Source organism: Rhagoletis pomonella, unplaced genomic scaffold (genome assembly GCF_013731165.1).
Source record: "Rhagoletis pomonella isolate Grant_MI unplaced genomic scaffold, Rhpom_1.0 Rhpom_scaffold_00005, whole genome shotgun sequence".
In the NCBI taxonomy this organism is placed as follows: Eukaryota; Metazoa; Arthropoda; class Insecta; order Diptera; family Tephritidae; genus Rhagoletis; species Rhagoletis pomonella.
In genome coordinates, this window is record NW_023458559.1 from 74,847,055 (window position 1) to 74,873,195 (window position 26,141).

A 26,141-nucleotide genomic window follows, 5' to 3' on the forward strand; every position below is an offset into this window, starting at 1 on the left:
AATGTTTTGCTAGACATTTCTATAGAAATATTCACTGATTTTTTTTTTGCCAAAAAGTAGTCTAGTACTTAATTTCCGCATTACGCTTTAAAACATTCTGCATTACTTTAAGCGTAATGCTTGCTAGAGGTAATGCAGAAAGCATGACATTTCTGCGTTGATGAAAGGTAATGCAGCAGAAGCCCTCACACCTTACCGCCAATGTCACGCAATGTTAAATGCAATGCATACTTCAATAGAAATAGAATCGAGAGTGGTATCAAATGCCATTACTTGTCATCACTGAGGCATCGATGCGGAATGCATTCCATTCACTGCTGGGTAGGTTAGGTGATGTAGTAATGTTGGAGGATGACGAAACTAGCACTTTTAAGGGTACCGCTGCCGAAGTGGAGGCACTGGGGCGCAGTTCTCACTTAAGATTGTTGGCGACTACCGGCAACAACAAAACACACACGTTCACACGCACACAGCGTAAACGAGGCGACGCGATGCGACGTGCGGATTCTAGTCGACAGCTTGCGCTATTGCTAATTCTACTTCCACTTTCAGCCTCACAAAGTAAACGTTACGCTTGCTATCTCGCTTATGCACGCACCAACCAACAATCACATTTACTCAGTTCCACTTCAGCTAAGTGTGCTTTTGCGATCTGTTTGGTAATGTATGTATGTTTGTTTGTACATATATGAGGGGGGGTAGGGGCTCCCAACGCTTGTTATTTTCCACTTTTGCTTCGTGATTTGTCTCGCCGTCGCCTTCACTACCGTCTTCCATTCAAGCAACAGTTTCCGCCAGTATGTAGTGCGCCAACTTGTAAAAGCTCACTGCTTTGGTGTATGTGTGTGTGTATTCAGAACAAAGTGAATGGCAAATAATAGATTTCCGCACTAACCCCTCCGTTTTTTGCAAAAACTTGCTTCCCCTTATTTTTCTGCTGCTGCTGCTTCTTCTTGTTCTTTTTTGTGTGTGCTTTTTATTGTTCTGTATCAGTGCGGTGTGCAGCAGCAAATAGGGCAAGAGATACGTACATATGTATGTACACTACACGGTCACGGATACGAACGCACGCAGCACACGCAGTTCGCTATTCCTGTACCTTATAGTGATTTTTTCGCAATGCTGAGACCTCGTCTATGCGCTGCCATTAAAATATGGAAGCTGTTTGATGCTAGCGCCCCACTGCAAATGCAAGTTTCGTTTCCCGTTTTTGAAGTTGCTATTTTCTACTTTTCCAATAAAGTATTACTCTTATTAACTCCACCGTTCTACTGGTGCGTAGCTGAATTTTGGGCTGCTCCAAATGCATTTATGCCTCTATGTTGGAGTGGAGCGTCAATCAGCACAGCTGGTTTTTCCGTGCCCGCTCCTACACATACATATACATATGTATGTACGCGTGCATGCACGATTGCTTTGAACTTGAAAAGCGTGCTGCAGTCTACGAAAATTATGCAAACCCGTGCTTAGATAGTTTTTTTATTAGATCTTTTATGAATTACAATTGCACACTTGGTACACCGCGGCGGATGAATATCACTTCCGTTGCTGCTGCAAAAGCAAAACGTCTAATTGCGGCTTCAATTTTCTTTTGGCTACGCGTTTTCTTCTTCAATTTCGATACATAGTATATTTATTAACACACTCAGAAAAATCACACGAGCACATTAATCCCGCACCGCTGTGAAAGCTCCAGCATGGGATTGCAAATTGCAGTCCAATTTGAAAAAATATCTTACGAATCGCTTGCAGCTGTAGCAGCGGTCGCAACTAGTTATCGTCTCGTCGTCCGACGTCGCCGCCGCTACCATACCTACAAGACCTCAACATCATCATCAGCGTATACACAGCTGCAAGCGGTGCGGTAGGTACGTGAATGTAAAAAAAGGTGCACGGGGCAGTGGGAGGAACGTACACTCGCCTATACGGGTAATAGTCCCACTCTACACCGAATAGCTATGACACAAGAACAACAACCACAACAACAAGGCACATTATTCGCAATACCAACTACACTATTTCTTTATGTTTTATTGTATGTATGTAGGTACACTTGCGTTAACTTCGCGGCTGCTCCCGAACGCGAACGCGATAATTCCTTTAGCACACTGCACCACTTCTCCCCTGCACTTCTTCAAATCACTTCACACTATGGGCATAAATATACTACACATGTACATACATATGAGCCTGCATACATACATACATACATATGTACATACATACATACACAAGACACTGCTGCTGCTGCTGCTGCTTCATTTCTTCACTTTGCTTTAATTTGTGTACTTTTTTTAGAAGTATAGGAAAAAATTCTACAATTGTGCAATTTGCACATATGTATGTACTATCAGCAGCGAATTTGTTCGCTTTTATTGCGTATTTTGTACATTTTTCGCATTTATTTATTGTCACATCGCATTACGCAGCACCTAATTTAGCTGATTTCATATATTTCACTTTAATTTTGCACTAATTTAACGTATTTAATTGGGTTTGTTTTGGCTGCAGACGTAAAATTAGGTCTGTAGGCCAAATTCGCACTCTCAATCTCGACTGACACGAATGCGAACGGAACGGGAACACAGGCGACGAACGCAAATGCTGCAAAGCGAACGGATAATTTAAACGGGTACATGGTCATGGCGGGTATACGAGACGTGCACGAAAGTCGACAATGTGCGATAGACGATAGAAGACAGAATAAAACAAAAAGTTAGCAGAAGGCAGTAGATAGAATACAGAAGGCAGAAGATAGGGCGCAGCAGTTGCAAACACAAACAACAAGCACAACAACGCGACGGCTACGACACAGAAACACAGTGTGCCAGAACAAGAACACAGGCGGGCGCACACAAAAAAAAAAGCTTACAAAATAGAACCACCAATAAAACTTGGAAGCAATGAGGATGTGTTTGTATGCGCAACGCAGCGTTGTTGTTTGGGGAAGGTTTTGCTGCTGCTGCTGCTGATTGAAGGTTGCTGGAGTCGAGGGGTGCACGCGGCGTATGCGTTCTGTATACACGAAACACAGCGCAAAAGAGAATATGCCAATATTAAAGTAAAGTTCACATTCCCAACGTTCTTTTTGGTGCTTTTTTGCCTTTTTCGCCCACACACACTAACACAATTACTTTTATTTCATGAACAGCTGCCTGCCGTTGTGAAGAAGTTTGGCTCGTCATTTGCACTTGGCCTTAAAAATCATTTGAAGAACAAGGACGGCAGCAAATCGTTTGCGAACTCGGTGCGCTCTGTGGCCATACGCAGCAGCATCGCGAAGCACGAAAAGCTTTTAACGTAAGCTCCTATCTTTTCGCAAGTTAAGGAAAAAGCATAGAAAGCTTTATTTTAGTGCGCGGCACTAATTGCTGTTTAGTCGTTACGAAATATGCATGTTGTGTGCCCAGTAGCTACCCTGCAGGAAACGCCTGAATAGGCGAAACTTATTTCCGGTTCGGCACAATGTTGCCACAAGCGCAGATTTTTCGCTTTTGGTGTAATTTTTGTTGAAAAATTAGTTATGCGACTGAAAGTGGTGTCTTAAGTCTAGAGTTAAGTCGGCAACTCGTTACTTGTGGGAGAGGGAGTGACAAGGAAGGAGGAAGGGCACCGAGTAGTTCGTGCTCGGGCAACACGCCTTGTGCTCTCGTTCGTCTGAGTAATTCTAGTTGGCCGTTCACAGCTGACAACAACAATTGTGTGCAAAAGAAATGCTCTGTGTGAACGCGAAGAACAACACCAAAAGAGAAATTGCCGAAAATGACAACAAAAGTTTCTCTGTGTGAACCCAGTCTAATGGTAACTGGGCGCCAACGAGCTGCAGAGTTAACAAGCCGAGTACAAAATATATTTGTCGATCCAGCTTTTCTCCAATTCGCAACAGCATCGTTTTTATGGACGGACCTAAAATTAATTTTACATTCAGGAGCGCACTTAAATATTTGCTATTACCTGCCGAAGGAGGCCCGCTTTGATAATGCATATATGAGAAAATATATGCTGAAAATTACGCTTCAAAGTTTATTTAGAGGAGTAAAAAGCTACGCTTGATTTTAATTTAAAATTGATATACAAAAAATAATCATAATACCAGAACATTTTTGAAAACATTTTTTTAGAAATTGTATGCCCTAAATTTTAAATTTTTGTTTGATATGGCAACATTGATTCCTCATAGTAGGCGGCGCCACCTACCGGCAATAAATACAGCTCCGCACCCGTTTGCAAACTCTTACGGCGAATATCAGCAACAAAGAGGCGAATTTGTTATTAAAATAAAACTTCAATATAATTCTTATTTGCTTGCTTGCATTCGGTGTCAATTTACTTGTATTGTATTATGAGTTGTAATCGAAAGCAACAATCAGGGTAGGCGCAAAGTCGAACAAAAAAAGAATAATAAAGAAAATTTGCCAACACGTAATAAAGAAAAGATTGTGAAAATATCGCAATAATCGCAGCAACAGAAAAATAAAATTTGCAAAAAGAAAGGGAAAAATTGTTCATTTTTTAATAGTGAATTTCAATTGAGTGAATGGAGCAAAGTGAAGAACAAACAGATGGCTTGGATCAAGCACCCAACGCAATAGCGTCCGCATCCTCGCCAAGGCTGATGACCATGCGTGAGGAAGCAAATGCAACAGTATTGGTGCCTTTGGAGGCTGATGAAAATTTGCAATTGCCTGCAACAACATTATCTGCATCATCAATGGCATTGGCGACAGCAGCAATAACAGCAACAACAGGCAGTGATGCAAATGCAAATGGTGCCGTAATCGATCTTTGCACTACTAGCCCAGCCCCTTCTACCTCGAAATCTGCTGCTGCTGCTGCAATCATAACCCTGGATAGTAGTCCTGAAGCGACCTCACCGCCGCCTAGTATTGATGACACAGCTGGTGGATCTGCGACCACAATTGAATGCCCGATATGCTTACAAAGCTGCATACATCCAGCACGCCTGCCATGTGGGCACATTTTTTGTTTCCTATGCGTGAAAGTGAGTATAGAAAAGATTAACCTGTACCCGTCCTTCTAGATTTAGTCAGTCAAATAGTCCGAGCCAGTTCTGTACACACATTTATAATAACTTCAGTACATCTTCCGGACTATGTAAGACTAAATCCTGGAATACGAGAACAGGCTAGATATTGTTAGAATTCGTGGAAATTTCATTTTGTACAAATGCCATTGTCAATGTTTTTAGTAGATAAATTGAAGAAGAGCTAAAGGCACGTCAATATGTTGGCATGAGGCGGTGTATAGCGCGCTGGTGCATACATAATTAACTAAACGGCTTGTAGATGTCTTCCAGCAATACGTGAGCTGTTTAGTAGAGTAGCCGCTCGTGTTTGGCTAGCAGCAAGTGCTTATTTGCTTATTTTGTGTCTGACTTAAAAATAAGGAAGTTTTCAAAATATTCGCGAATTTGATTCAAATCTTATGGGATTCTACCGAAATGGTATATAGGAAGACATTGAAACCTTGTGTTACCATATATGGTAGGCAAATTTCGTTGGGTGCTCTTCAAGTACATCGCTTACTCCCCTCATCGCTAGCGCGTACTAGGGGGCGTCAGCCAAAACCATTGTTAGCGCGATAAGAGATATATATTTAGTTATGCACGCTTCGAATTATATTGTAGTTTAAGTTCAAGCTTAGGCAGGCACGTCGGTACGACGTCATAGTCAAGCTGCTCAGTGCTGCCAGTTTCGGCACATATGCTAGACCGTCGTTTGATTTGAGGAACACGTTTAGGGTAACATAAGCATTAAACAGCTGAATACTTGTTGGCTTTGCTACAACTATGATAAGCGTATTACTAATGAATAAAACAAAGCAACGGATTTGAAGGTGGTTGATCTTTTTCTTTTCGGTATATTTTTTCGCTTACCGCTACTTCCTAGTCAAAGAAAATTTGACCAACAAGTTTAGCTCAAATGATTATTTAGTCTCTGTTCGTTATATGTAATAGCATGTACATATGTATGAGTTTTACCAAAATAGTCGCCAACGTTTTTCAACTGCAAATATTTTTTGTGTTAGTGATCTTTATAGCCAACTATTATGCCTTGTTGGAATATTTTATGCACGCTCAATGGATTAATGCATATTTCCGTGTTTAAATCTTTGCCTTTTGCATGTTTAATTAAAATTAAGTAGGTTGAAGAATATTTAAATTGTTAGAGGGTATTGTAAATTAATAAAATAGCTGCTATTTTAAGATGAAAAAAAAATTAACAAAAAAAAAATATAGCAAAAAGTTTTATTGCTGTCCAGCTGTAATTTTGGTCGCTAGATATAAGTTTTATCAGTGGCAATATTTGTGTGGGCTTTTTATATCTTGATATAAGCGTTTGTAAGATAGCTTCTAAAACGAATTTTTGCCGGATATAGCCACTTAAAAAATTTAAAAAATATACTTTTTTACATCCAAGTACATAATAACAAATATTTTGGCAGAAACCAGCTCAGTTTTTGCTTTTATATTAAAATATTAATAATGTTGCCGCCATGAGGTTTTCGTGCAAATGAAAATGTAGCTGTCAAACTACCAAATTGCCAGCAACAGATGGCAAGATTAAGCTCTGATATATATTGCTTTGAAGAGAAATGAGCGGTCTCCATTGGCTATTTATATTCTAACATACATATGTATCAAGATATAAAGTTTATCTTGTGGAGACGGGCAGTAAGCGAAATAGTAAGGAACTTAAAATTTTCATAGCTACAAACTATTTATTTTTAATCCGGTGACAATTGATGTAGCGCTTGTAATTTTCAAGTATTTTGCCCAAATCAAAACGACGTTTTTGTACACAAAAGTTTAATTACACTTAAGTTTGGACCTCATTTTCCTTGATGTTCGTAGTTTTCTTTATACATACCAATATTACATATATTCAGGAAAGGTTATATGTATCTGTTGCTTTCAGCTGGCCAAATAAAACGTCAAGCCTTTTTTAAATAAAGTATTAGAGCAACTTTTAAAAAATCTCAACATTAAGCGAGTTGTTTAAAATTGTTTTATTCAAATGAATTCTAACAAAAACCTAATTTGCTTAACTTTCCAATTATTATTAAACAACCAAAAATTTGCATTTTCTTTACAACTTCCAGGGCGTCGCTTACAAAAATCGTCGTTGCGCCATGTGTAGACGTGAAATACCGCCAGAATTTCTTGATCATCCCGATTTGGTGAATGGCATCGATGATATTTGTGCAACTAAATCCACCGAAGACGGTTATCAATGGTTCTACGAAGGACGTAATGGTAAGTGTCGATAATTTAAGACAACCATACACTCACAAAATTAAGCTAAACTCCTGCAGGCGGTTGGTGGGCATATGATCCGCGCTCTTCCAAAGATATCGAAGAAGCGTATAAAACACGCATGCTCGGTACCGGCACGATTGATCTAGAAGAGGGTTGCCAACATGAAATACTAATTTGTGGCACAATGTATACAATTGATTTCGCAGATATGGTGCAGCACCCATTAGAATATCCAACACGAAAGCGCAAGATTTGTCGCTCCAAGCATATGCCAACCAAAGGCGTGGCTGGAATATTGAAATATTAATACACACATTCAAAAACACACGATTAATTGCACTAATTACCATAATATTTTGCTTGTGTGTTGCAATACTAATCGACATTTTGCTTTAAATAAATTTAATCTAATATTTTTTACGTGGAATCTACTAGGTTGGTGGCAGTATGACGATCGTACCAGCCAGGATATTGAGGAGGCATTTAAGAAAGGTGAAAAATCCTGTATCATATTGGTGGCTGGCTATGTATATGTAGTCGATTTGGAAGCAATGGTGCAGCAGCGTCAAAATGAGCCAAGTCGTTGCCGACGCGTCAAGCGTGATCTAGCCACAATACCCAAAAAAGGTGTAGCTGGCCTACGCATTGAGGGTAATACTGTCATAACCGATTCCAACTTCGCCTCACAAATCTATCAACAGCAGCAGCAGCAAAGTATAGCTATTGGACTGGGTGCTTTGAATACGCCAACAGATTCCTCATCAGACCTCAGCCTGCCACTCAACTACTACAGCATGCGCCATCCAGCCAATGCAAGCGATTTCATTTCAACTATTGCCGCCACCGATGCGGCTATACGCATAGCAAGCGATATAATTGGTTCCACATTGGCACACGCCGACGAATTGTCACGCAGCACAGCAGCAGTGGCTGCGGCCTCAGCACAACAGCAGCATGCTGTGGGTGATGCACAAACTATTGCACAGCAGCACATGAGTGGTGAGAATACAGGGATTTACAGTGGCAGCTATCATCAACAAATAGCTAATAGCGCAGCTGGCGCATCCACGTCATCGCATCATGGGCATAGGCATGGGCACGGTGGCAGTGTTGCTGCTGCGGTGCTCGTTGCGCATGGTAGTCGTGAGTTGCTTGATGCAGCTGAAGATCTGTTAGATGCAACACAAAATGTGATTTCCGAAGCGGATCAGCAGACAATAGATCTGTTTGAGCAAACATTGAACGATTTCCATGCGTTGACATTACGCAACATCATCGACTCTGACGACAGCGAGGAGGAAAATGGTGGAGTCGGTGGTGGTGACGTTGGCGTTGGCGTTGGCGATGATGATGATGGGGGTAGTGGTGGTGACGTGGACGGCCGCTATGCACAGCGTCATATACGTTTCTAGAAGTGCGCGCATGGAAAGTGTGGCTAGATAGATATTGAAAACACAACACACACACGCAAGCAAAGAAACAAAAACAACTTATATTCGCAATTGTTGCGTAGGGAAGTGTGCATTTAAGCAAAAAAGAAGTAAATGGGCGCGTTGCAAAAGCTATTGTATATTCGCTGGACTTATATTCAGCTGTGGTTGGCTCAGTAAAAAAATGTGTTCAGCCTTTGAAAACATAAAACACAAACGTTCGTATGTATGCATGTGCCTGCATGTTTATTTCTTAGCAATAACTTTAACACTAAAATAAATTCTAAGGCAGTTATAATTGATAAATGGGATAACTTAGGCTTAGTAATATAAAAATGCATACACACACACTATAAGTAAACTCATATGTTTTGGTTGCGTATAAAAGTAGGTTAAAAAAAAAACACATATTTAAGCACAAACGCAGGAAAGGCGTAGATTTGACAATGAAAAGCTATGTACCTGGCAAATGCAAATATTTCTGAACATTCTGTTGATGAATAGAAACTAGATTGAATAGGTAGCTAGTTTGACAAATACTAATCACGAAAGGACTGCATGCAAAGGAAAGCAAAATTTGAAGAGGAAACAATCTGAAATTTCATAATTATAACTTAGAATGAAAAGTGGCTAAGTCGACTTCTTATGAAAACTCATATTTTTATACAGGAGGCTAGAGGAATTAAAAATGCATTGATTCGAAAAGGATGAGGGTACTTGTTTTATGTTTTCGCGTTTATATTCAATGAAAAGAAAAAAATGCTAAGTCCAAAAGAAGCTCCGAAAATTCGATAAGGCAATAATAGTACGAAATCTTTTAATAATCCTTCTGAATCGTATGGAGTTTTGCTTTGCATTAAACAGGCAAAATGTTGTATTCAAAGTTTTGCGAAATACTTGAAGAAAATGGCCATTAGAAGTTTTTTTCCTCCCACAAAATTTTTTAATTGGGACTTAGCAACTGTTCACTCTAAGCTAGCGATTTGTAAGAGTATTTACTTTAACTGAAGAAAAAACCAGGAAAAGCTCACAAATCTCGATACTTTGAACAAACTAACAAATTTTAAATGCAGTATCTTCGAGTTTTTTCTAGTTATTCATGTTACAGGAAATGGTCTAGTAACCTTTTTTAAAATTTACATAAAAAAAACGTGCTTACAGCGTGGCAACGAAGAACTGCTACCCAGGTTTTTTTTTTGAGAAATAAAAGGGTCCTTTATAAATTTTGCGAAAATAGTATTTTATTGTTAATTTTCCACAGGTTTTACTTTAGTTGTATTAATTAGTTTTAAATTTTATTTCTTGTTTACATTTGCCAGCAGTGTAAACTTTGAGAGAAAAGTTCATTTGACACGCAAGTCTTTTTCAGGTGTATTTTTTCTTAGGCTTTGTATAAAAAATGACAAAAAAAGAAAAACTGTATAGGGTTGTTCGAATGAATGGCCGTCCTAGTCACCAGTTCCGAGTCTGTTCGATTTTTGAGGCCTTATGCTGGACAGAAGGGGGATTATAAGGGACTCAAAAGGAAGAAAATTAGCCCATGGTTACAGAAGATATGGAATAAATTAATTGACGAAGACCTGCGTGCCAAATGAATTTTTCTTTCAAAGTTTACCCTGCTGGCAAATGTAAATAGGGATTAAAATTTAAAAACTAATTAATACAACTAAAGTAAAACCTGTGTAAATTTAACAATAAAATACTTTTTTCGCAAAATCTATAAAGGACCCTTTTATTTCTCAAAAAATCCTGGGTAACAGTTATTCGTCGCCACGCTATACTTTCGACTTTGCAACTCACAAAAAATATTCTAAATAGTTAGCTCATAAGTATTAAATATCAAGAACTTAACTGTATAGAAGATATTGCTTATTGTAGTGCATAGTTTGCCAATTAGATAAACATAAAAAATGCTTCCAATAGATGTTTTCTTTAAAATACATAAGTATGTGTGACTTAAGTTTCTAAGTGCCAGTTGTTCATTGTCCGTTTAAACTTATATCACGTAAGTTGGATTCATACTATTTAATCTGGGACTATCGCTGAAACCATCATAGTCCGATTTTCGTAAAATGTTCGAAAATACGATCACTGAATCCGAATTGCCACAAACGTATGCACTCAAAGTGTATGCTTCGTTCGCAGCTATTCGGATTCAGTGATAGCATCATTGTAGATTTCGCGAAATTTCGGACTGCGACGGGTTAGTTGTAGCCCTGAATATCCGGCTTACACTTGATTGGCTAATCCTAGTTTAAACCAGCTAGGTCGAGCGTTTAAACTAAGTTTAAACCACAGCTGCGCACTTAAAAACTGGTCCCAAAATTTTGTAAGATATATTTGTAATAAATCTGGCTTGATCTGAGGCTTAGAGCACCAGGCGGTGTGGTTTACTGCGCACTGGATGCACTTAATAATCAGCAGGTTGTATATTAGACGCCACTGCAGGTATAAAATATAAAAAAAAAAAATTTATTCGTTTATTAACTGCGCGTAGTAAGACATTTCGGTTATGAAAACACTCCTTAAAATTCATGTACCGCTTAAAACTAGTATACAATAAATTTAAAATTTCGATTTGTTTACTTAAACTTAGTTAGTAGGAAACTATTGCGTCATTCTCTCTTCATAGTAAATAAGTAATAAAGCATTTTTGTTCTGATGCTAGTTAGCTCAGAAGTCCGATTACGGATGGCAACCGAACTACAATTGCGTTGCCAGTGGCTGAAATGATATTACAGATGGCAGCTGACAACTGAGTTTCTATATTAGCAATTGCATTTTTGTGGTTGCCCCGAAAATTTTAATTCAGAAAATTTACTTAACTTTTTAGCTGTTTCTGCAGCTTTTTTTACTCAAACCTTGGTTGCTGGTGCCTCAAAATTCTATTATCTTCAACTTCATGGTACTTAAATATAGTGGGTAGGAAGTTGTATTGCTATCCATCCAATAGACTCATTAATTTGTCGGTTTAATATGTAAGTAGAAGATTTTTGCTTGTATTTTTTTCTGAAGTTAACAACATTTGTTTGTAACGAAATTTTCCTGATTTGGACTTGTTTTTCAAACTGAGTAGTCCACTTGCAGTGTGCTATGTAAAATTTTTTCGATTTTTTTTTTTGTTTCAGGTCCAATAACAAAACAGTGCAAAATCTTTCTATATTCTGAAAAAAAGCATCAAATGTTAGCTCTTTTTGCAAAAGTCCCTATTATAAACTTTCAAAAGTCTCCATCTTCTGATGAACTTAGAAAGCTGCTTTAGGTCGTATAGACTGTTATGTTATGTTATGTTATAATTTTATTTTGCTGCTATTTTTTCAGATGAATCAATTTAGATGTTACTTGTTGTCGTAGTGGTTATTTTTTTAATTTATGGCTAACTATTCCAAAATCAAATGACGCTATTTGGAAGTGGGCTACTCAACTATTAAATGCAACCTGTAGGTGTTTGCAAAGAAGTCTTAAATCAAAATTTCCAATTTCGTCAATTTTTTCATCTATGCGACTTTTAAAGTTCGAGTTTTCTGCTTACTTTGTAATACAATTTCTTAACATAAGCAATTTTAAGCGCCTTAAAATAAGTTTTCGCATTACATAATACTAAAAAAAAAAATTACTTGGGAATACTAAATACGTACATTCATAGATACATGCATATAAATAAGCATATATATACATATATTATATAAACATTAGCTAGTTATATGTAATGTGATTATAGAAATTTGCCAAGTGTGAAAAACGTATAGATAATATGAGTAGAAAATAGGTAAAAATTAAAAATTAAGCAAAAAAAAACTGTGCATTAGGCCCGATGAGCTGTACTTACTACATAAAAATATGTGTGTATTTCAAATTATTCAATTATCAATCATATATTTACCTACAACTTATTTTTTAAAACATGCAACTAATAATGTTGTTTTTTTTTTTGTTCTTATTTCTTAAAAATAGGCGTGAATCAGAATCGTTCCTCCCACCTTTTCCTTTCCGTGCAATGTATACTCAAAGATTGCGTCATCAGTATATTGGAATTTTACAAATCCCTACTGATACCCAACTACTGTGTAGGCAAATAATTAAACGAAAACAGAAAACTCAAAAGGCCAATTGTTGTCCGCCACAATAATCCCGTTATACTTATAGTAGTCGTAAGTTCAAATTAATTTCAATACAATAATAGATTTTAATAATTTTAGTTGATCATGGAAATAGTATTTCATGCAAAATACATACCATTGTCATAAAGCATAAAACAGCAAGAAAATGATAAGAAGAAAACATTGTGAAGATCACGGTAAACTAATTGCGCATTATTGTCATTTGATTCATATAACACTTGCAGGCTACGATTCATATTAATATCACATGCATATACATATTTGTATGCTGCACTCTTACTAAAACGACACACTGTTCGAAATCATTTTTTTTCCTATTGGTAAAAGATTGCTTGTATGCTACTTTAAATGCATTCTCCTCTTTTGCATACATTTTGTTCTTTAAATATTTTCACAAGCATAAAAATTAATGTGAAACGAGCTTGAACCAAAATTCACTTTCTGCCTAGCATGTTGGAGAACGTGTAGTACCAAATTTTTTAAGATCACAAACTACACAGCACCATAAAATGCATCGATATCTTCGCAATTCACATTCCTCCGCGCTTAACAGCTCCCAACGGCCTCCTCTATACATACATCTGTTCATTTAATAGTATTTGTTCTTTTTCTCTAATTATACTAACGCTAACCAACTCTATCTCTAACTTAAAATCAAAAACAAAAAATAATGCCCATCCAAAATGTATAATTAAAAAAAATATAATTGTATAATGTGTAATACACCTTGTGCCCATCTACGACTCTTCTCTTGTGCATTATAAAACTTTCATTTCATGCGCCGAATGTCTATCTTTACTCTTAGTTCAATAACTCATTTGTTGTCCACTGCATATTTTCATTTGTTTAACAACTCAGCAGAGAGCGCACAGCAAACAGAGCTTGTGCAAAGTTTTTTGTAGTCGTCTATTTAAGATCCTTCGATCATCCAGCTATTTTACACATTTTTGATTGCTTTATTTGATTGTTTTGCAGAGATAAAAGAAAACACAGACAGCCAACCAATTATTCGAAAGGTGTTTGAAAGCAACACGGCTGCTACTTACTTAACTCTTAAAATTATGCTTTATATTTTTGCAATTATAAACACATATTTATGTACGTTCGTAATAGTTTTAAAAAATTATCTCAAATTAATTTATGTTGTAAAGAAATAAAAATAAAAATAAAAATAAAAATAATAGCGATACTCTAATAATATGTGACATTTATTTTTTCCGTGGAATGTTACGATTAATTCGACTTGAAATCGGCTTCTTAAGCAACCAAGGATGATTTAACTAAGAGCCTTTGGCTGGGCTTCTACGAATAGATCTGCTACCGTGAAATCATATTTCGGTGTCAATTAGCCCGAAACGGTGGGTCGCTATCTATTTGCATGAGGGCTAGTTATCGATCGTATTCATAGACATACTACGTATCAATACCGATGATGATAAAATTAATAAGTCAGCAAATTACCTTTCAGACTTTTTATACCTCAGCCTGCCATCTCAGTGGAATAGCTATTTCGAGGAACTACAAAAGCATAAAAAAGCAAGAAATAGCTCTATGCGCTAATAGATCCGCAGGCAAAGAATGCATCTCCAGCTCGAAGCAAATGGACTCGGAATAATCGTAGATGCCGTCTAATAAATCTTCCAAGGACTGTCATCCTAGCAGCATTCTATGATATTACAACAACAATATCAGCCTATGGAGGCCGCCCGCTAACTATGAACCTTCGACCGTAACAGAAAAAAAAGTTCGATAGTCACCGTTGAGTTTAAAATATTTTTGCAAGGCAATCACTAATTTTTTAATTTTTTTTTGTGCTGAACGTAGAAGTCGCCATGGCGCAGAAGCATGGACAATGACAACATCCGATGAGACGGCTCTTGGAGTATGCGAGAGAACGATTTTGCGATAGATTTACAGTCCTTTACGCGTTGGCGACGGCGAGTACCGCAGACGATGGAACGATGAGCTGTAAATATGTGTACGGCTCCGCTGGCTCGGCCTTGTTGTTCAAATGGACACCGACGCTCCAGCCCTGAAAGCATTCAACTCGGAAGTCGCTGGTGGTAGCAGAGGAAGAGGGAGGCGCCCAATGCGATGGAAAGACCAAGTGGAGAAAGACTTGGCTTCACGTGGCATTTCCAATTAGCGTCAGTTGGCACAGAAGAGGAGCGATAGGCGTGCTTTGTTGAACTAGGCTAAAATGGCGTAGGCGGTTACAGAGCCTAAGAAGAAGAAGAAGAGAGGCCTCAAGTACCCCGATCTAGTACTTACCCACCAGATCTCAATTCCTATCACCCTGATGTCTGTAAATTATATCTCGTCAAAAATTATTTATTTCTTTTGCTAGGAAGTTTTTTTGGTTATTCTAGTAGAACTATGTATTTAAAAAAAAATATATGTACATATATATTTTTATTTCCGAATGTAGGTGTCACCGAAAAATTTAAAAAAGCGACTCCCCGGTTGGACCAAAAAAAAAATAAAAAGTTGCCTTGCCAAAATCTTTTGGACTCAACCTTTTATTAAAGGTAGAATAAAAATATAAATAAACATATTTTACTAACACAAATAGTTAAAAAAAAACGAAGAACAATAAAAACTTGCACGAAATTACGAATGCCGACTATCACCTCTACATTCGGAATTCAGTTGCCGCAAAGCTTGTCACTTTTTTACAGTAGTTTACAGCTTGGCCCAATCCGGATATTCTTTGGTGTCTGGATACAGAATGAAGTGCCAAGTTAGAGCAGTTAAGTAGATAAGTAATATTGCTGTAATTGTAGGTATTATACCGGCAATAGCCTTAAAAGAAAAAGAAAAAAATAATTAGTTCATATTTTAACAAAGGGTTCGAATGAGAAGAGGATGTTCAAATGGAAATGAATGGTTCGAGTTTCCCTTCGAATGCAAGTTCCGAAATTTGGGCAACTCTAGCCAGGATAGTTGCAACTCTTTTGTAAGACAATTAAAAGATAGTAGGCAAGATAATTTTAAATGGTAGTGGTATTCACCAAAGTGAGCCAGTGGACTGGCAGTCTGGGAAAAGAGTAGATCAGCTCAAGCAACGACTGTTGTCAATATTTATTTTTTTAATTTAAGTTTGTTCTTGTTTAATTAATTTTTTATTTTTTTTTTATTTTTATATTTTGTTTTGGAAAGCAAAATATTTTTTTTAATTTATTTAAATTTTTGGAAATATATTTTTTTTTTATTTAATTCATTTTTAAAAATATTTTTTAATTTTAGATATTATTGTTTTAAAACGAATTTTTTTTTTCATCTAATTTTTGACCTTTTTCTTTTTCTAATTTTTTTTTTATTTTTAGATTACATCTTTGTAAAACGAAAAAATATATTTTTAATTCCGCTAGTTTTAGAGAACTTACTTTGTTTTTTCTTTTTTTCCATTAAAATTTTTTCTTTTTGAATTTACCTTTCTTTGAACTTTTAGATTTTATTGATTTAAAAAAAAATATATATTTTTTTAGGTTCGTTTAATTTGTAATGAATTATTATACTTCTTCTTTATCAAAATTAGTTTTAAATTTAATGATTAAATATATGCTTGTGTCTTGCCAAAGTTTATGATAGTGTTGTAAACAGGAACTACTCACCATTTTCTTAGTGCCGATCTTCGCATTCGCCGCTATGAAAGCATTTGGCGGCGTACTAAAGGGCAAAAGAAATGCAATACTACATCCCATAGTTCCGGGGAGAATCAAATTTAACGGATGCGTTTTGGCGCCACGTGACTAATGGGGAAATAAAAATAAGGAGTAAATTTAAATTAAAGCATAGCTAGTAGCCAGCTTTGAAGAAAAACAAAAAACTTATATAAACAAATAATTTTTAAGCAAAACCGACTTTAATTCTCATATAAAAATTTAAGATTATCGTTAATTTCTTCATGATCCAATCATCGGATTTAAACCCAACTAGTATGGGACCCCTTGTGAGGTAACACCTTTCCTAACAAAAATGAATTATAGAAATCGGTTGACGTGGTCCAAAGTTGTGCAATAACATACCCACATAAAAAAAATATATTCCGACGAATTGAAAACCTTCTCCTTTTTGTGAAGTCGGTTAAAAACGCTCAAGCGAAAAAGAAGTTTTCTTCTATCGAAATTTCTTAAAGAAATTATACCACCCTGAAAAAAATACAAATTACACATACACTTGCAACCAAAAGTGAGTGCATGGTGTTTTGTGTTCAATATTTGCAATGTTTTTCTACCTAAAATTTGTTGGTTACTTTTTATACAAATAAGGTTCATGCTTTAATCAAAACCACATAAGTCAAACTTTCAAACTTTGTACAGAACGCAGAAATACTCAAAAAATTTTTATCTAAGGCTTGAACTTTTTAATCTGAAGTTTTAGAAAAATTTTTGGTTCTAGATAGATCGATTATGTAACTCTAGTGAAACAAGTGAAAGAAATCGCGTTGATTTTTAATGAATTTTTTTCCGACGGATTTTGCGGATTTATGCATATAACAAGTGCAATTTATGAAATATAGCGTTAATTTTTTTAACTTTGTTTGCAAACGGTCTTACGCATTTTATTCTACAAGAAATTCCCTTTTATATGGTTAAAAGTGCAAAAAGATGTCAGCAATAAAAATCAACGCAATTTTTTAGCCGCTTAAAAGTTGCACTTGTTTTACTAGAATTAAATCGGCGTACTCAAAATTTTTCCAAAAATTCAGACTAAAAAGTCCAAAATTTAGACGAAAATTTGTTGAATTTTTCCGAGTTCTGTATAAGGTTTGAAAGTTTGACTTATGTGGTTTTGATTAAAGCTTGGCCATATTTTTATAAAAATATAACAAAAAACTTAACTTGAAAAACGTTGCAAATATTTAGGAAAAAACACAATGCACTCACTTTTGATCGCCAGTGTATCTTAATAATCCATTTAACTTGTTAAATAATTTGAATTTAAATTTTTAAACTCCTCAGAAACATTCTAAATCTTCAACCTGAAGATTTCTTATCACTCTTTCGTTTAACAACCATTTAATTAAACCCGATTTCGGTGGCAACCCTATTCAAAATATTTTTAAATTAGAACCTATTTAACCCTCTTTCGTCTTAATTCAAGTTGATTTTGATGTTTTTTTACAGGTGGCAACCCTCCTACATGAAGTTTAAAAATAAAGGCTTGCCAAGACGATTTCGATTGCTAGCCATATTTTAATGATTCATTTAACTAGTTAAATAATTTGAATTTAACTTTTAGCAGCTGGCAACTCTTTTCCAAAAAAATAAAGCCTTATTACCCATCTGTAGGTCAAGCCCTATAATTTGATGCCTCAATTTTCAAAATCGAACGATACGTTTGTGTTATGTTATGTGATGCTATCATGGATTCCGTCGTGATCACGAAATTCTCCGACAAATTCGAAATTCGTGAGAATGGTATCAATGATTTCGAGTTATTTTATTTTGATTTAGAATTATTAAAGCAAAACATAAAAACAAACAAAAACCGAAGGCAGCACTAACTACGAATGCATCGGAATTGCTGATAGCATTTCTCCCGAATTCGTGACGGAAGATTTTTTCACCACGGGAGTTCACTCGGAATCTGTGATAGCCCTTTATAACTTTTAAATTTTTTATTACTAAATTTTGTTAGCGAATTTTCCATGCTTTAACTTACCACTTCACTCAACAGTGGTATGACAACATTACAAGCTGCCACATTTGTACGCAGCGTTGAGATAAGCACACCAAAAATTATAGCAAGAAATTGTAAGATTGGTACTGGCAAGGACTCAAAAAATGTCATCTTGTTCCCAAGCCACGGCGCTAAACCAGTCTCTAAGAAAGCCTTTGCCAACGCATAGCCGCCACCTAGAAAATAAAGAGCAAATGCATTTATGATAAGTAACCAACTATTTGAGTGTATGTATGTACGAGTATGTCTTACCAAGTACTAAAATTGTGTACCAAGGAAAATTTGATTCAACATATTTCCACGAGAGTAAAGGTAAGGTGGCCTTATTCGGAAAAGGACCTATGAAATTCATACATTTACCATTAATGAGTGTTCGACTTAATTCTTATAAGAGCGTGACAGATGTGGCACTATATTTCGTATGCAATATATTTCGAAGAGGCTGTCAAATTGAGAAATTTCAGAAAGCAGTTGCATGAGCAGTCACACCTTACATGTAAAGTGTCTTTCGAAAGGGTTTTTTTTTATTTCCGAAAGGCGAATTGCAAATTGCTAGTGCAGCACGAGCAAGTTGAAATATATTTTTCCGAAATCGATTTGCGCGCTTTGAGTTGCAGTCACACCTTGCAAACTGATTTTCGAAAAGTGACAGAAAGGTATTTCCATAGTGAAATAATATAAAATGTACCAGATAGCTATGACATTCTATTTCGGTACCTACTCTTATTTGACAATTTCTTATAATACATTTTTCTTTGATTTGTTAGCTTGTAAAGGCTCTGTTATGCATACTTGGCATTGCTTGAGAGTTGTCACATAAGGAATCTGTTAAATGAGCTTCGCGTGTAAGCTGTTACCCAACGCACAGCATAACATACGTAAAAGTCTGTAGGTTTTTGATTTCTACGTAAAAATGGTATAGCAGTGCATGCAATGCCAAGTATGCATAACAGAGCCTTTACCCTTTTGAGTGAGAATTTATGAATTTTTTAAAATTTAAGAAAACATGCCAAGAAATTCTTGCCGCTTGTACAAAAGCACACATAGCGTTGCAGTACTTATGTTTTCAGTCCGTAAGGATGAGGATCTAGGCCGAAATTTGACAGAGGCATAACAAAACCAAGGGTAAATGCCAGAATTGAAAAAAGCGAATACCAGAAACAAAATATAAAATAATAACAAAATCAAATTTTGCTTTCAAATATGAAGACGTAAGTTACCTGGTACACTTTATATTATTTCATTATGGGTCTTTCTGGCTGTTCACACATGGAAATAAAATTTCTCTTTCTCAATTTGACAGCGAATTGCGTGGAAAAGTTGGAAATATTGCCAAGTCTGATACGCTCTATAGAGGTGCGTGCAAGTATATGAATTCACCATATCCGCAACAAAATTTGCAGCAAACATAATTGGCGGGTATATAAAAGAGCATTGCAACAAAGGGAATAATTGCCGTTGGCGCTGTTATATAACTAGAAGAAAAAAAAAAACAAAAACACATTTTTAATATAAATTAAAATTATAATCCCACGACCGCCGAATATCCGCTTGCCATAATTGATTTTTCTTACTATTTCTTTTGTATGAGATCCGCCCAGCCTGGCATAATGTCTGGCGATTGAAATATAAGCAAGAATATCATAAGCAAATATAAGATAAGAATTTGAATTTCTTGTAAGTTTATAGTTCCAATATTCTCAAATTTCTGCCTCACTGAGGCTGCCACATCTTTAGAGTTGATACCAAAATTGAATAGCGCAACACCAGTCTCGCTTTTGGGGCTAAATAATCCAAGATTTGTAATTAGAAGAATTGGATACAAGAGTATTAAAGCTACTAGAACCCAAGGTAGATTGTAGACCATGAATCTGGGGAAAGTAATATGTTCCGTGGCGTTCGGGTATAAGCTGAAATGAGAGTAAAGGTAAAAAATTAACGAAGCTGGGGAAACCTGATTAACTTCCCCAAGGAGAAACTTAGAATACTAACAGGTATGCTTACAGCACACTACAGACTAAGAGGGCATCTCCCTATGAACTAGGAATATGGTCAAATGACCTATATAGCTTCTGTAAACCGACATGGGAGACACCCCTACATATTCTTATTGAGTGTGATGCCATCTGCAGAGGACGTGAGAGAAGACTAGGCTCGGATGTGACCACAGCTTGAGCACATTCACTTCCTACCTTCGAAGGCGCTGCTGCTGTTCTTAAGGGATGTAGGATGTAGGCTTAGAGGAAGTACTGTGAAGAGGAGAGGGCAAAATGGACCACTAGGTCGCAGTGCATACCTCATTTTAATATCTATCTATGTAGTCTACTACCAAGAAATATTACTCATTAGGACTCATAAATACTGGAGATTAAAACATCAGAAGTTAATAAAAAGGTAGGTTAAAGCATCAGAAGTTAATAATTGTCTTGCTGGCAATGGTTTTTTCTCCAGGCAGAGTAAGCATGTGATGTATATGGGAACCAATTTCCTTCCTTATCGTGCGAGAACGAAAAATGACACTGAATATGGTATGACTCCGAAATCGACAAAAGTATTACGCATTGTCATCTACTATTCGGAAGATATTTAAGCCAACATACCTAATTTAGGCATATGTTTCCTCGGCTACATATTCTAGCAGCAGGTTCCACGGTATCTCTATGGTGACGGTGTTCCATAGATCTTTCTGATATTTCTAATTTCGTCACCCTATTTAAAAATTGAAAGAAATAGTTGAAGCTATTGTTAGGCAATCGCATGGATGAAATACCCATACCGATGGTTTATAACCCGAAAGTAAAGGAGTTATCTTCAATAGCTTGGTCATATTCTCCGCACATACAACAGCTATTGTAGCAACAAACTTCTCAAGACACAAAGCGGCAGCACCTAAGGGAAAAGGCGAACGCTATTGGCAACATACAAAGCAATTAACCGACCGGTTTTCAACTTCTTCCTATTTGGCACTGCAACCGTTTTTCGATTTTGGCCGAGATCAAAAACCTTTGCCAATTGCCTCTCTTTTGCGGATTTACGCCCGAATACAAACTGCTGCTTCTGCCGTTAGTTCTTTCATTGTGCGCGTGGGCGACCTTTCTTCTCTTGGTTCTCCACTACGCTGCACCGATGAACGAGCGGACGAATCCTAGACCAATATAAAGCCAACGTTGGATCCGATAGTGTACAAACACGCCTTAAAGTAAATTCCACGATAGACTTCTACACCTTCGTGAGCTCTAGCTCAGTGAAGCTGCGTTTTGTGAAGACATGAGGTCTTAGTCCAAAAGTTGTACTCTGGATGTACACCGCAGTTGTACGTCCGATTTTATGCTACGGTTTCTTGGTATGGTGGACAGCCGGTATAATCATGTAAAACTAGGGAGAGTTCAGAGGGCCGCGCGCATTGGGACTACAGAAGCAATGACAACTTGCTCTACTGACGCCCTAAATGTTATTACAGACCTGATTTCTTAAGAGTTTTACATGCCGTTTGGGGTCATTCTCCCGCCAAGAACCGACCAAAATGGAACGCGGAGTTGGAGTAAGTGCTTAATCCGCATCCCTGGGATTGGATTAAGAAGATCAATCCATCTACCCGATTTCACAAGTCTTTTTTCGAGGTATAAGTATTTGCTATAGCTGAGATCTTTCAGAAAGTAGCGGTCTATGTACGTCACGGCGAGCGTGTCGCTATTTTCTCAGATAGTTAGGCGGGCATTAAGACCATGGCGTCTTATACAACAAAATCGAAACTGATAAGGGTGTGTAGGACTCTTGTAAACATAGTAAGTATTCAGCTCGTTCTAGATTTGGTGTTGGTCCCTGGTCATCGCAAAATTCCCAAAATGAGGCTGCAGACGAGTTGGCCACATCGACTTCGATCGAGGACCGGATCTCACTCCAATTGGAACCATATGCAGAGAAATCTATCTCCACATTCTTCAGAAATCGGCTCAAAAGTGGCGCATGACGGCAGGCTGCCGTATATCCAAACTCATGTGGTCAGTGTATAGCCCTTAAAGGGTATACAACCCATAAAACCCGGGTCTGCAAGGCTAATAGCGGTTTTCGACATCGCCTTCAATGACTTCTGCAGGAATGAAAACGAATCTGGAAACACCTTTTATGAAAATGTTCCGCTTTAATTAGGAGCAGGAACACCATACTGCCACCATTCTATATTGACCTAGCTCCGTGAATGCCGTAATTGGACTCCAACTACCATTTGTAGCAGAGGAAGAATTTAAACTGTGTCAGGAGACGAGTGTTACTCTGGGACAGTTCCAACTTAAGCTGACTTAGACATGTTCAGCTGATCAAAAAACCCTACGAGACCCTAAGAATGACTGCACAGGAGAACGATGCGGTAGGATTGCATCCTCATTTTCTCCTAAGTTGTCTGCCTATCTCGATCTTAAATTATTTTGTTTCGACTTCGCAACCGTCTCTGAAGAAGAACTCAGGTACTCTTACCTAATACCTAAAATCTTCTCTTAAGGTATTTTTTTTTTATACTTCAGAGGACTCAAGTAATGCTTGAGTTTTCGGCGATGCCTCTTTCCAATTTTATTTTTTTCTTTTAGTGACCCCAAAACAGAAGGAATCGGATATTGATTTAAATATTTTTGGTTTAGGAGAAAAGAAGGACCGGACGACGGATATTGACTTTTGCTCCTCTTACAATTAAGTATGCAGATCGAAACAAGAACAATGAATACGATCGTCCTGATCTTATGTATATATATGGTAGATAGTTAGATATAAAGAGTATGCACTAGTATACATCTAGCCCTAAGGGCTCTATAAATCTTAGAAAAGGTCCCGGTGGATGGGAGTGTAAGTGCAATAGACGTCCTAGGTATCTCGCCCTTCTCCATGAGACGGCCTCACGTTCCAGGAGAAGGTGCAATGACTTTGGCGGAGACACAAAAGTGACATATATTTATGCAAGTAGCCTCTTAGCCTACTGTGGTGTAGTTAAAAAAATTTAATTTTATAAAATTTTAATTTTATGTATTTTGAGTTTCAAAGAAGAAAAATTTCTGAAGTAATCAAAAATTTTCTTTTTGATTTACATAAATTGAAAAAGAAGTTAATTCAATAATTTCAAAAACTACACCTACAATGAACCAAAAAAAATAGTAAAATTTCTTAGCCTCACCTTGGGTAGGTTTATGCGTAAGCTGAGTCTCTTTAGGTTGTACCTCCTATTAAGCTCTTAGCTTGACGAAGGCTAACTGTGTTTTGCCTATGGAGTTCTCTGAGTTTGAAATTTTCCGTTCCGAGCCCTTCTTTTATCGCGCTAGGTCCTACCGCAAGGAAGGGTTCAGGTCCTATCGGGATCGAGGCAGCATTCTGGCTAACTGATCAGCTTGCGAGTTTCATAAACCATGGTATCCGTGTCAGTATTTTTCTTAGCCAAGGCATTAAGCTTCACAATACACTCATGGATCAATGAGGATTTGACCTCAAAGGATGAAAGAGATATAAGACAGATTCTTTATCAAGAAAAAAGGAAGATAAAAAGAGGCGTATGTAACTGATGTACACAACTCAGCACCTAACATATCAATGCTCGGCAGGTTGGCAGACGGAAAAACTGATTGTGTAGACACAGTTTCTTGCCAGGAACTATGCTATCGCCAAATCATACGGACTCACGTTTTTGTGAGGTCTAAATATAGGTAGTAATTTTATTTCACTAGCGGGTGTAGTACTCGGAGAGAGTTCAGGGAGACTCAGTCGATCGCGAGTTTCTATCAACGAAGAGCTTCTCATAAAAATAACTTGCGTTTCGGAGACTATAATATTTTAGATAACTGGCCTCAAGAGATTGTTATAGAACAAATATTAATAGCCGAAGGTGATAAAACAAGTGTCAGATCTTAATTTGGGATCTAATAAATCGAGGCTCAACCGGGAGGGAAAATTAAAACCTTTCAAAAAATCTACCACGGTTTACATATACAACCGCCTGCCACCCGGAGTGTTTCCGCGTTTGCAGTAGTCTACGCTGAAGGCCTTATATAAGCGCAGAGAGAGAACTTTCAGACTTCTGAAAAACTTCAAAACCCTTCTAAACCAACCCAAAGTACATGAGCGCCGGTTAGGCTTTTGGCTGGAGCGACTGGCTGGTTCAGACAGAGCCTAGACAAGAAATGCAGGAATGATCTTTTAACTAAAGAAGTAAAGCAAGGCTCACGAAATCGGTCATAAGCGGTTTTCTCAAAGTTTGTTATTAAATTATTCTGTTGCCTACTCACATTTGATACATTCCTTTGCCAGCCAAGTGTGTTGCCGAGCCGATGAGTGTACCACAGCCGCCTATTGCTGCCGCATAACACACACCCAAGTAGTAGCCAATAGCAATAGGGGAGGCCTCTCGGTCTCTGTAGATTCAAAAGAAAAAACTTTTAGCGAGTGATATTTCAAGCATATAGCAAAATTACGCACTCTTCCTCCTGATCAGGCTTATTCTCCTCTCGGATTTTCAGTCCACCCTGCAAACACAAATCACACATATATTTACATGGGTACGCGGATAAATCGCTGCCTCATCAAATATTACATACCACTTCAAACTCGTTGAGCACCGCCTTCACTATGGGCAACATTAGCGCTACAACAATGGTGTTCTGCATCCACATGGACAAAAAACCCGTAGTGATGATAAGGCTAAAGAGCACACTGAAAAAATAATAATTTGACTAGAAGCTTCCTTGCAATCAAAGAAAATATTACTGCCTACCGCCTGGGACTGCAACCAATCGTGGTGAGTAAACCGAGTGCTAAATGCGTATGCAAATTGCTAAATTCTCCAGCAAGAGCGACTATAGTGGAGCCTATAAAAATCGCCAAAGAGGTGGTTAAGAAACTCTTGCACACATCATCCGTATCCTGCAATGATGGATTGAGATTGTAAATTTTCAAGTCAATGGCTTTGTCATAGAAAATAAATACTTCTTCCTACCAAAATACCAAGAAATGGCATCACTGCAATCGGCAGCAAACCAGTCACCTGCAGCGGCGTTACCTCGGCCAACCAGAAGACCGCCATTACCACGAAGACATAAATGGTGCGGTTATGCTGTCAACAAAAAAATGTAATCGAAAGTAAATTAAATGCAATTATTTTGCAGTCTGTTAGTACTGGGGACTTACCGGTTCATATGCTGGTACCATTATTGGCAAGAATACTATGGGCACTAGCAACATGAGGATGCCACGCCAATGGTGTTTCCAAAGGAGTCCGTACGTGTATTGGCATGAGGTATTCTCTTTGCTGGTAGGATGCAATAATCACTGAACGTATTTAAAGCTCTGAAAAGCTAAAGGTAAACGCTGCAAGAACTTACTCATCATCCATGTTTTTTTGAGAAAATAACGATAAGAAATGCAGTCTATTGAAGAAATCTAAAAGAAAACATCGGAATTAAATTTTGCCGATTATTTAAAGTTTTTAAATTTCAATTTTCACAGCAAAAACCAGGCATAGTTTACTTTTTCATTTTTTGTTTTACTATTGCGAAGTACCGTTTAGGGAACTTGCACGACTAATACATACATATGTATGTCCAGGATTAAGTGGTTGGTTGAGTCTCGTCTTATAGTTTTGCACTTAGTTCC

At 37.3% G+C, this 26,141-nt stretch overlaps 2 protein-coding genes across 6 annotated transcripts; one reads left to right on the forward strand and one right to left on the reverse strand.

Annotated features, from left to right (window-relative positions):
• Positions 1 to 4,120: 4,120 nt before the first annotated feature.
• LOC118739531 (E3 ubiquitin-protein ligase rnf146-like) lies at positions 4,121 to 13,894 on the forward strand. 5 transcript variants are annotated; one of them, XR_004993034.1, is made up of 5 exons: positions 4,132 to 5,002; positions 7,123 to 7,276; positions 7,715 to 8,278; positions 12,664 to 12,860; positions 13,806 to 13,894. XR_004993034.1 is itself a non-coding variant. In XM_036470906.1 (4 exons), the coding sequence occupies exons 1-4, from the start codon at positions 4,538 to 4,540 to the stop codon at positions 12,786 to 12,788; spliced, it is 1,308 nt and encodes a 435-aa protein (XP_036326799.1). In that variant the 5' UTR covers positions 4,132 to 4,537; the 3' UTR covers positions 12,789 to 13,334. The 5 variants fall into 5 exon arrangements, 2 of the variants coding, with proteins under 2 accessions (XP_036326798.1, XP_036326799.1); XR_004993033.1 differs by lacking the exon at positions 13,806 to 13,894 and having other exon boundaries at positions 4,121 to 5,002; positions 7,715 to 8,931; positions 12,664 to 12,752; XR_004993032.1 differs by lacking the exon at positions 13,806 to 13,894 and having other exon boundaries at positions 4,121 to 5,002; positions 7,715 to 8,927; positions 12,664 to 12,750.
• A 1,423-nt stretch (positions 13,895 to 15,317) lies between these two features.
• On the reverse strand, positions 15,318 to 25,892 carry LOC118739532 (protein I'm not dead yet-like). Its single transcript, XM_036470907.1, has 12 exons — positions 25,677 to 25,892; positions 25,486 to 25,602; positions 25,264 to 25,412; positions 25,088 to 25,202; positions 24,969 to 25,015; positions 24,779 to 24,904; positions 20,090 to 20,425; positions 19,896 to 19,990; positions 18,768 to 18,854; positions 18,498 to 18,691; positions 16,445 to 16,582; positions 15,318 to 15,632 (listed from the first exon to the last, which is right to left on the reverse strand). Exons 1-12 carry the CDS (start codon positions 25,728 to 25,730, stop codon positions 15,513 to 15,515), a joined length of 1,578 nt encoding a protein of 525 aa, XP_036326800.1. The 5' UTR covers positions 25,731 to 25,892; the 3' UTR covers positions 15,318 to 15,512.
• Positions 25,893 to 26,141: the final 249 nt, after the last annotated feature.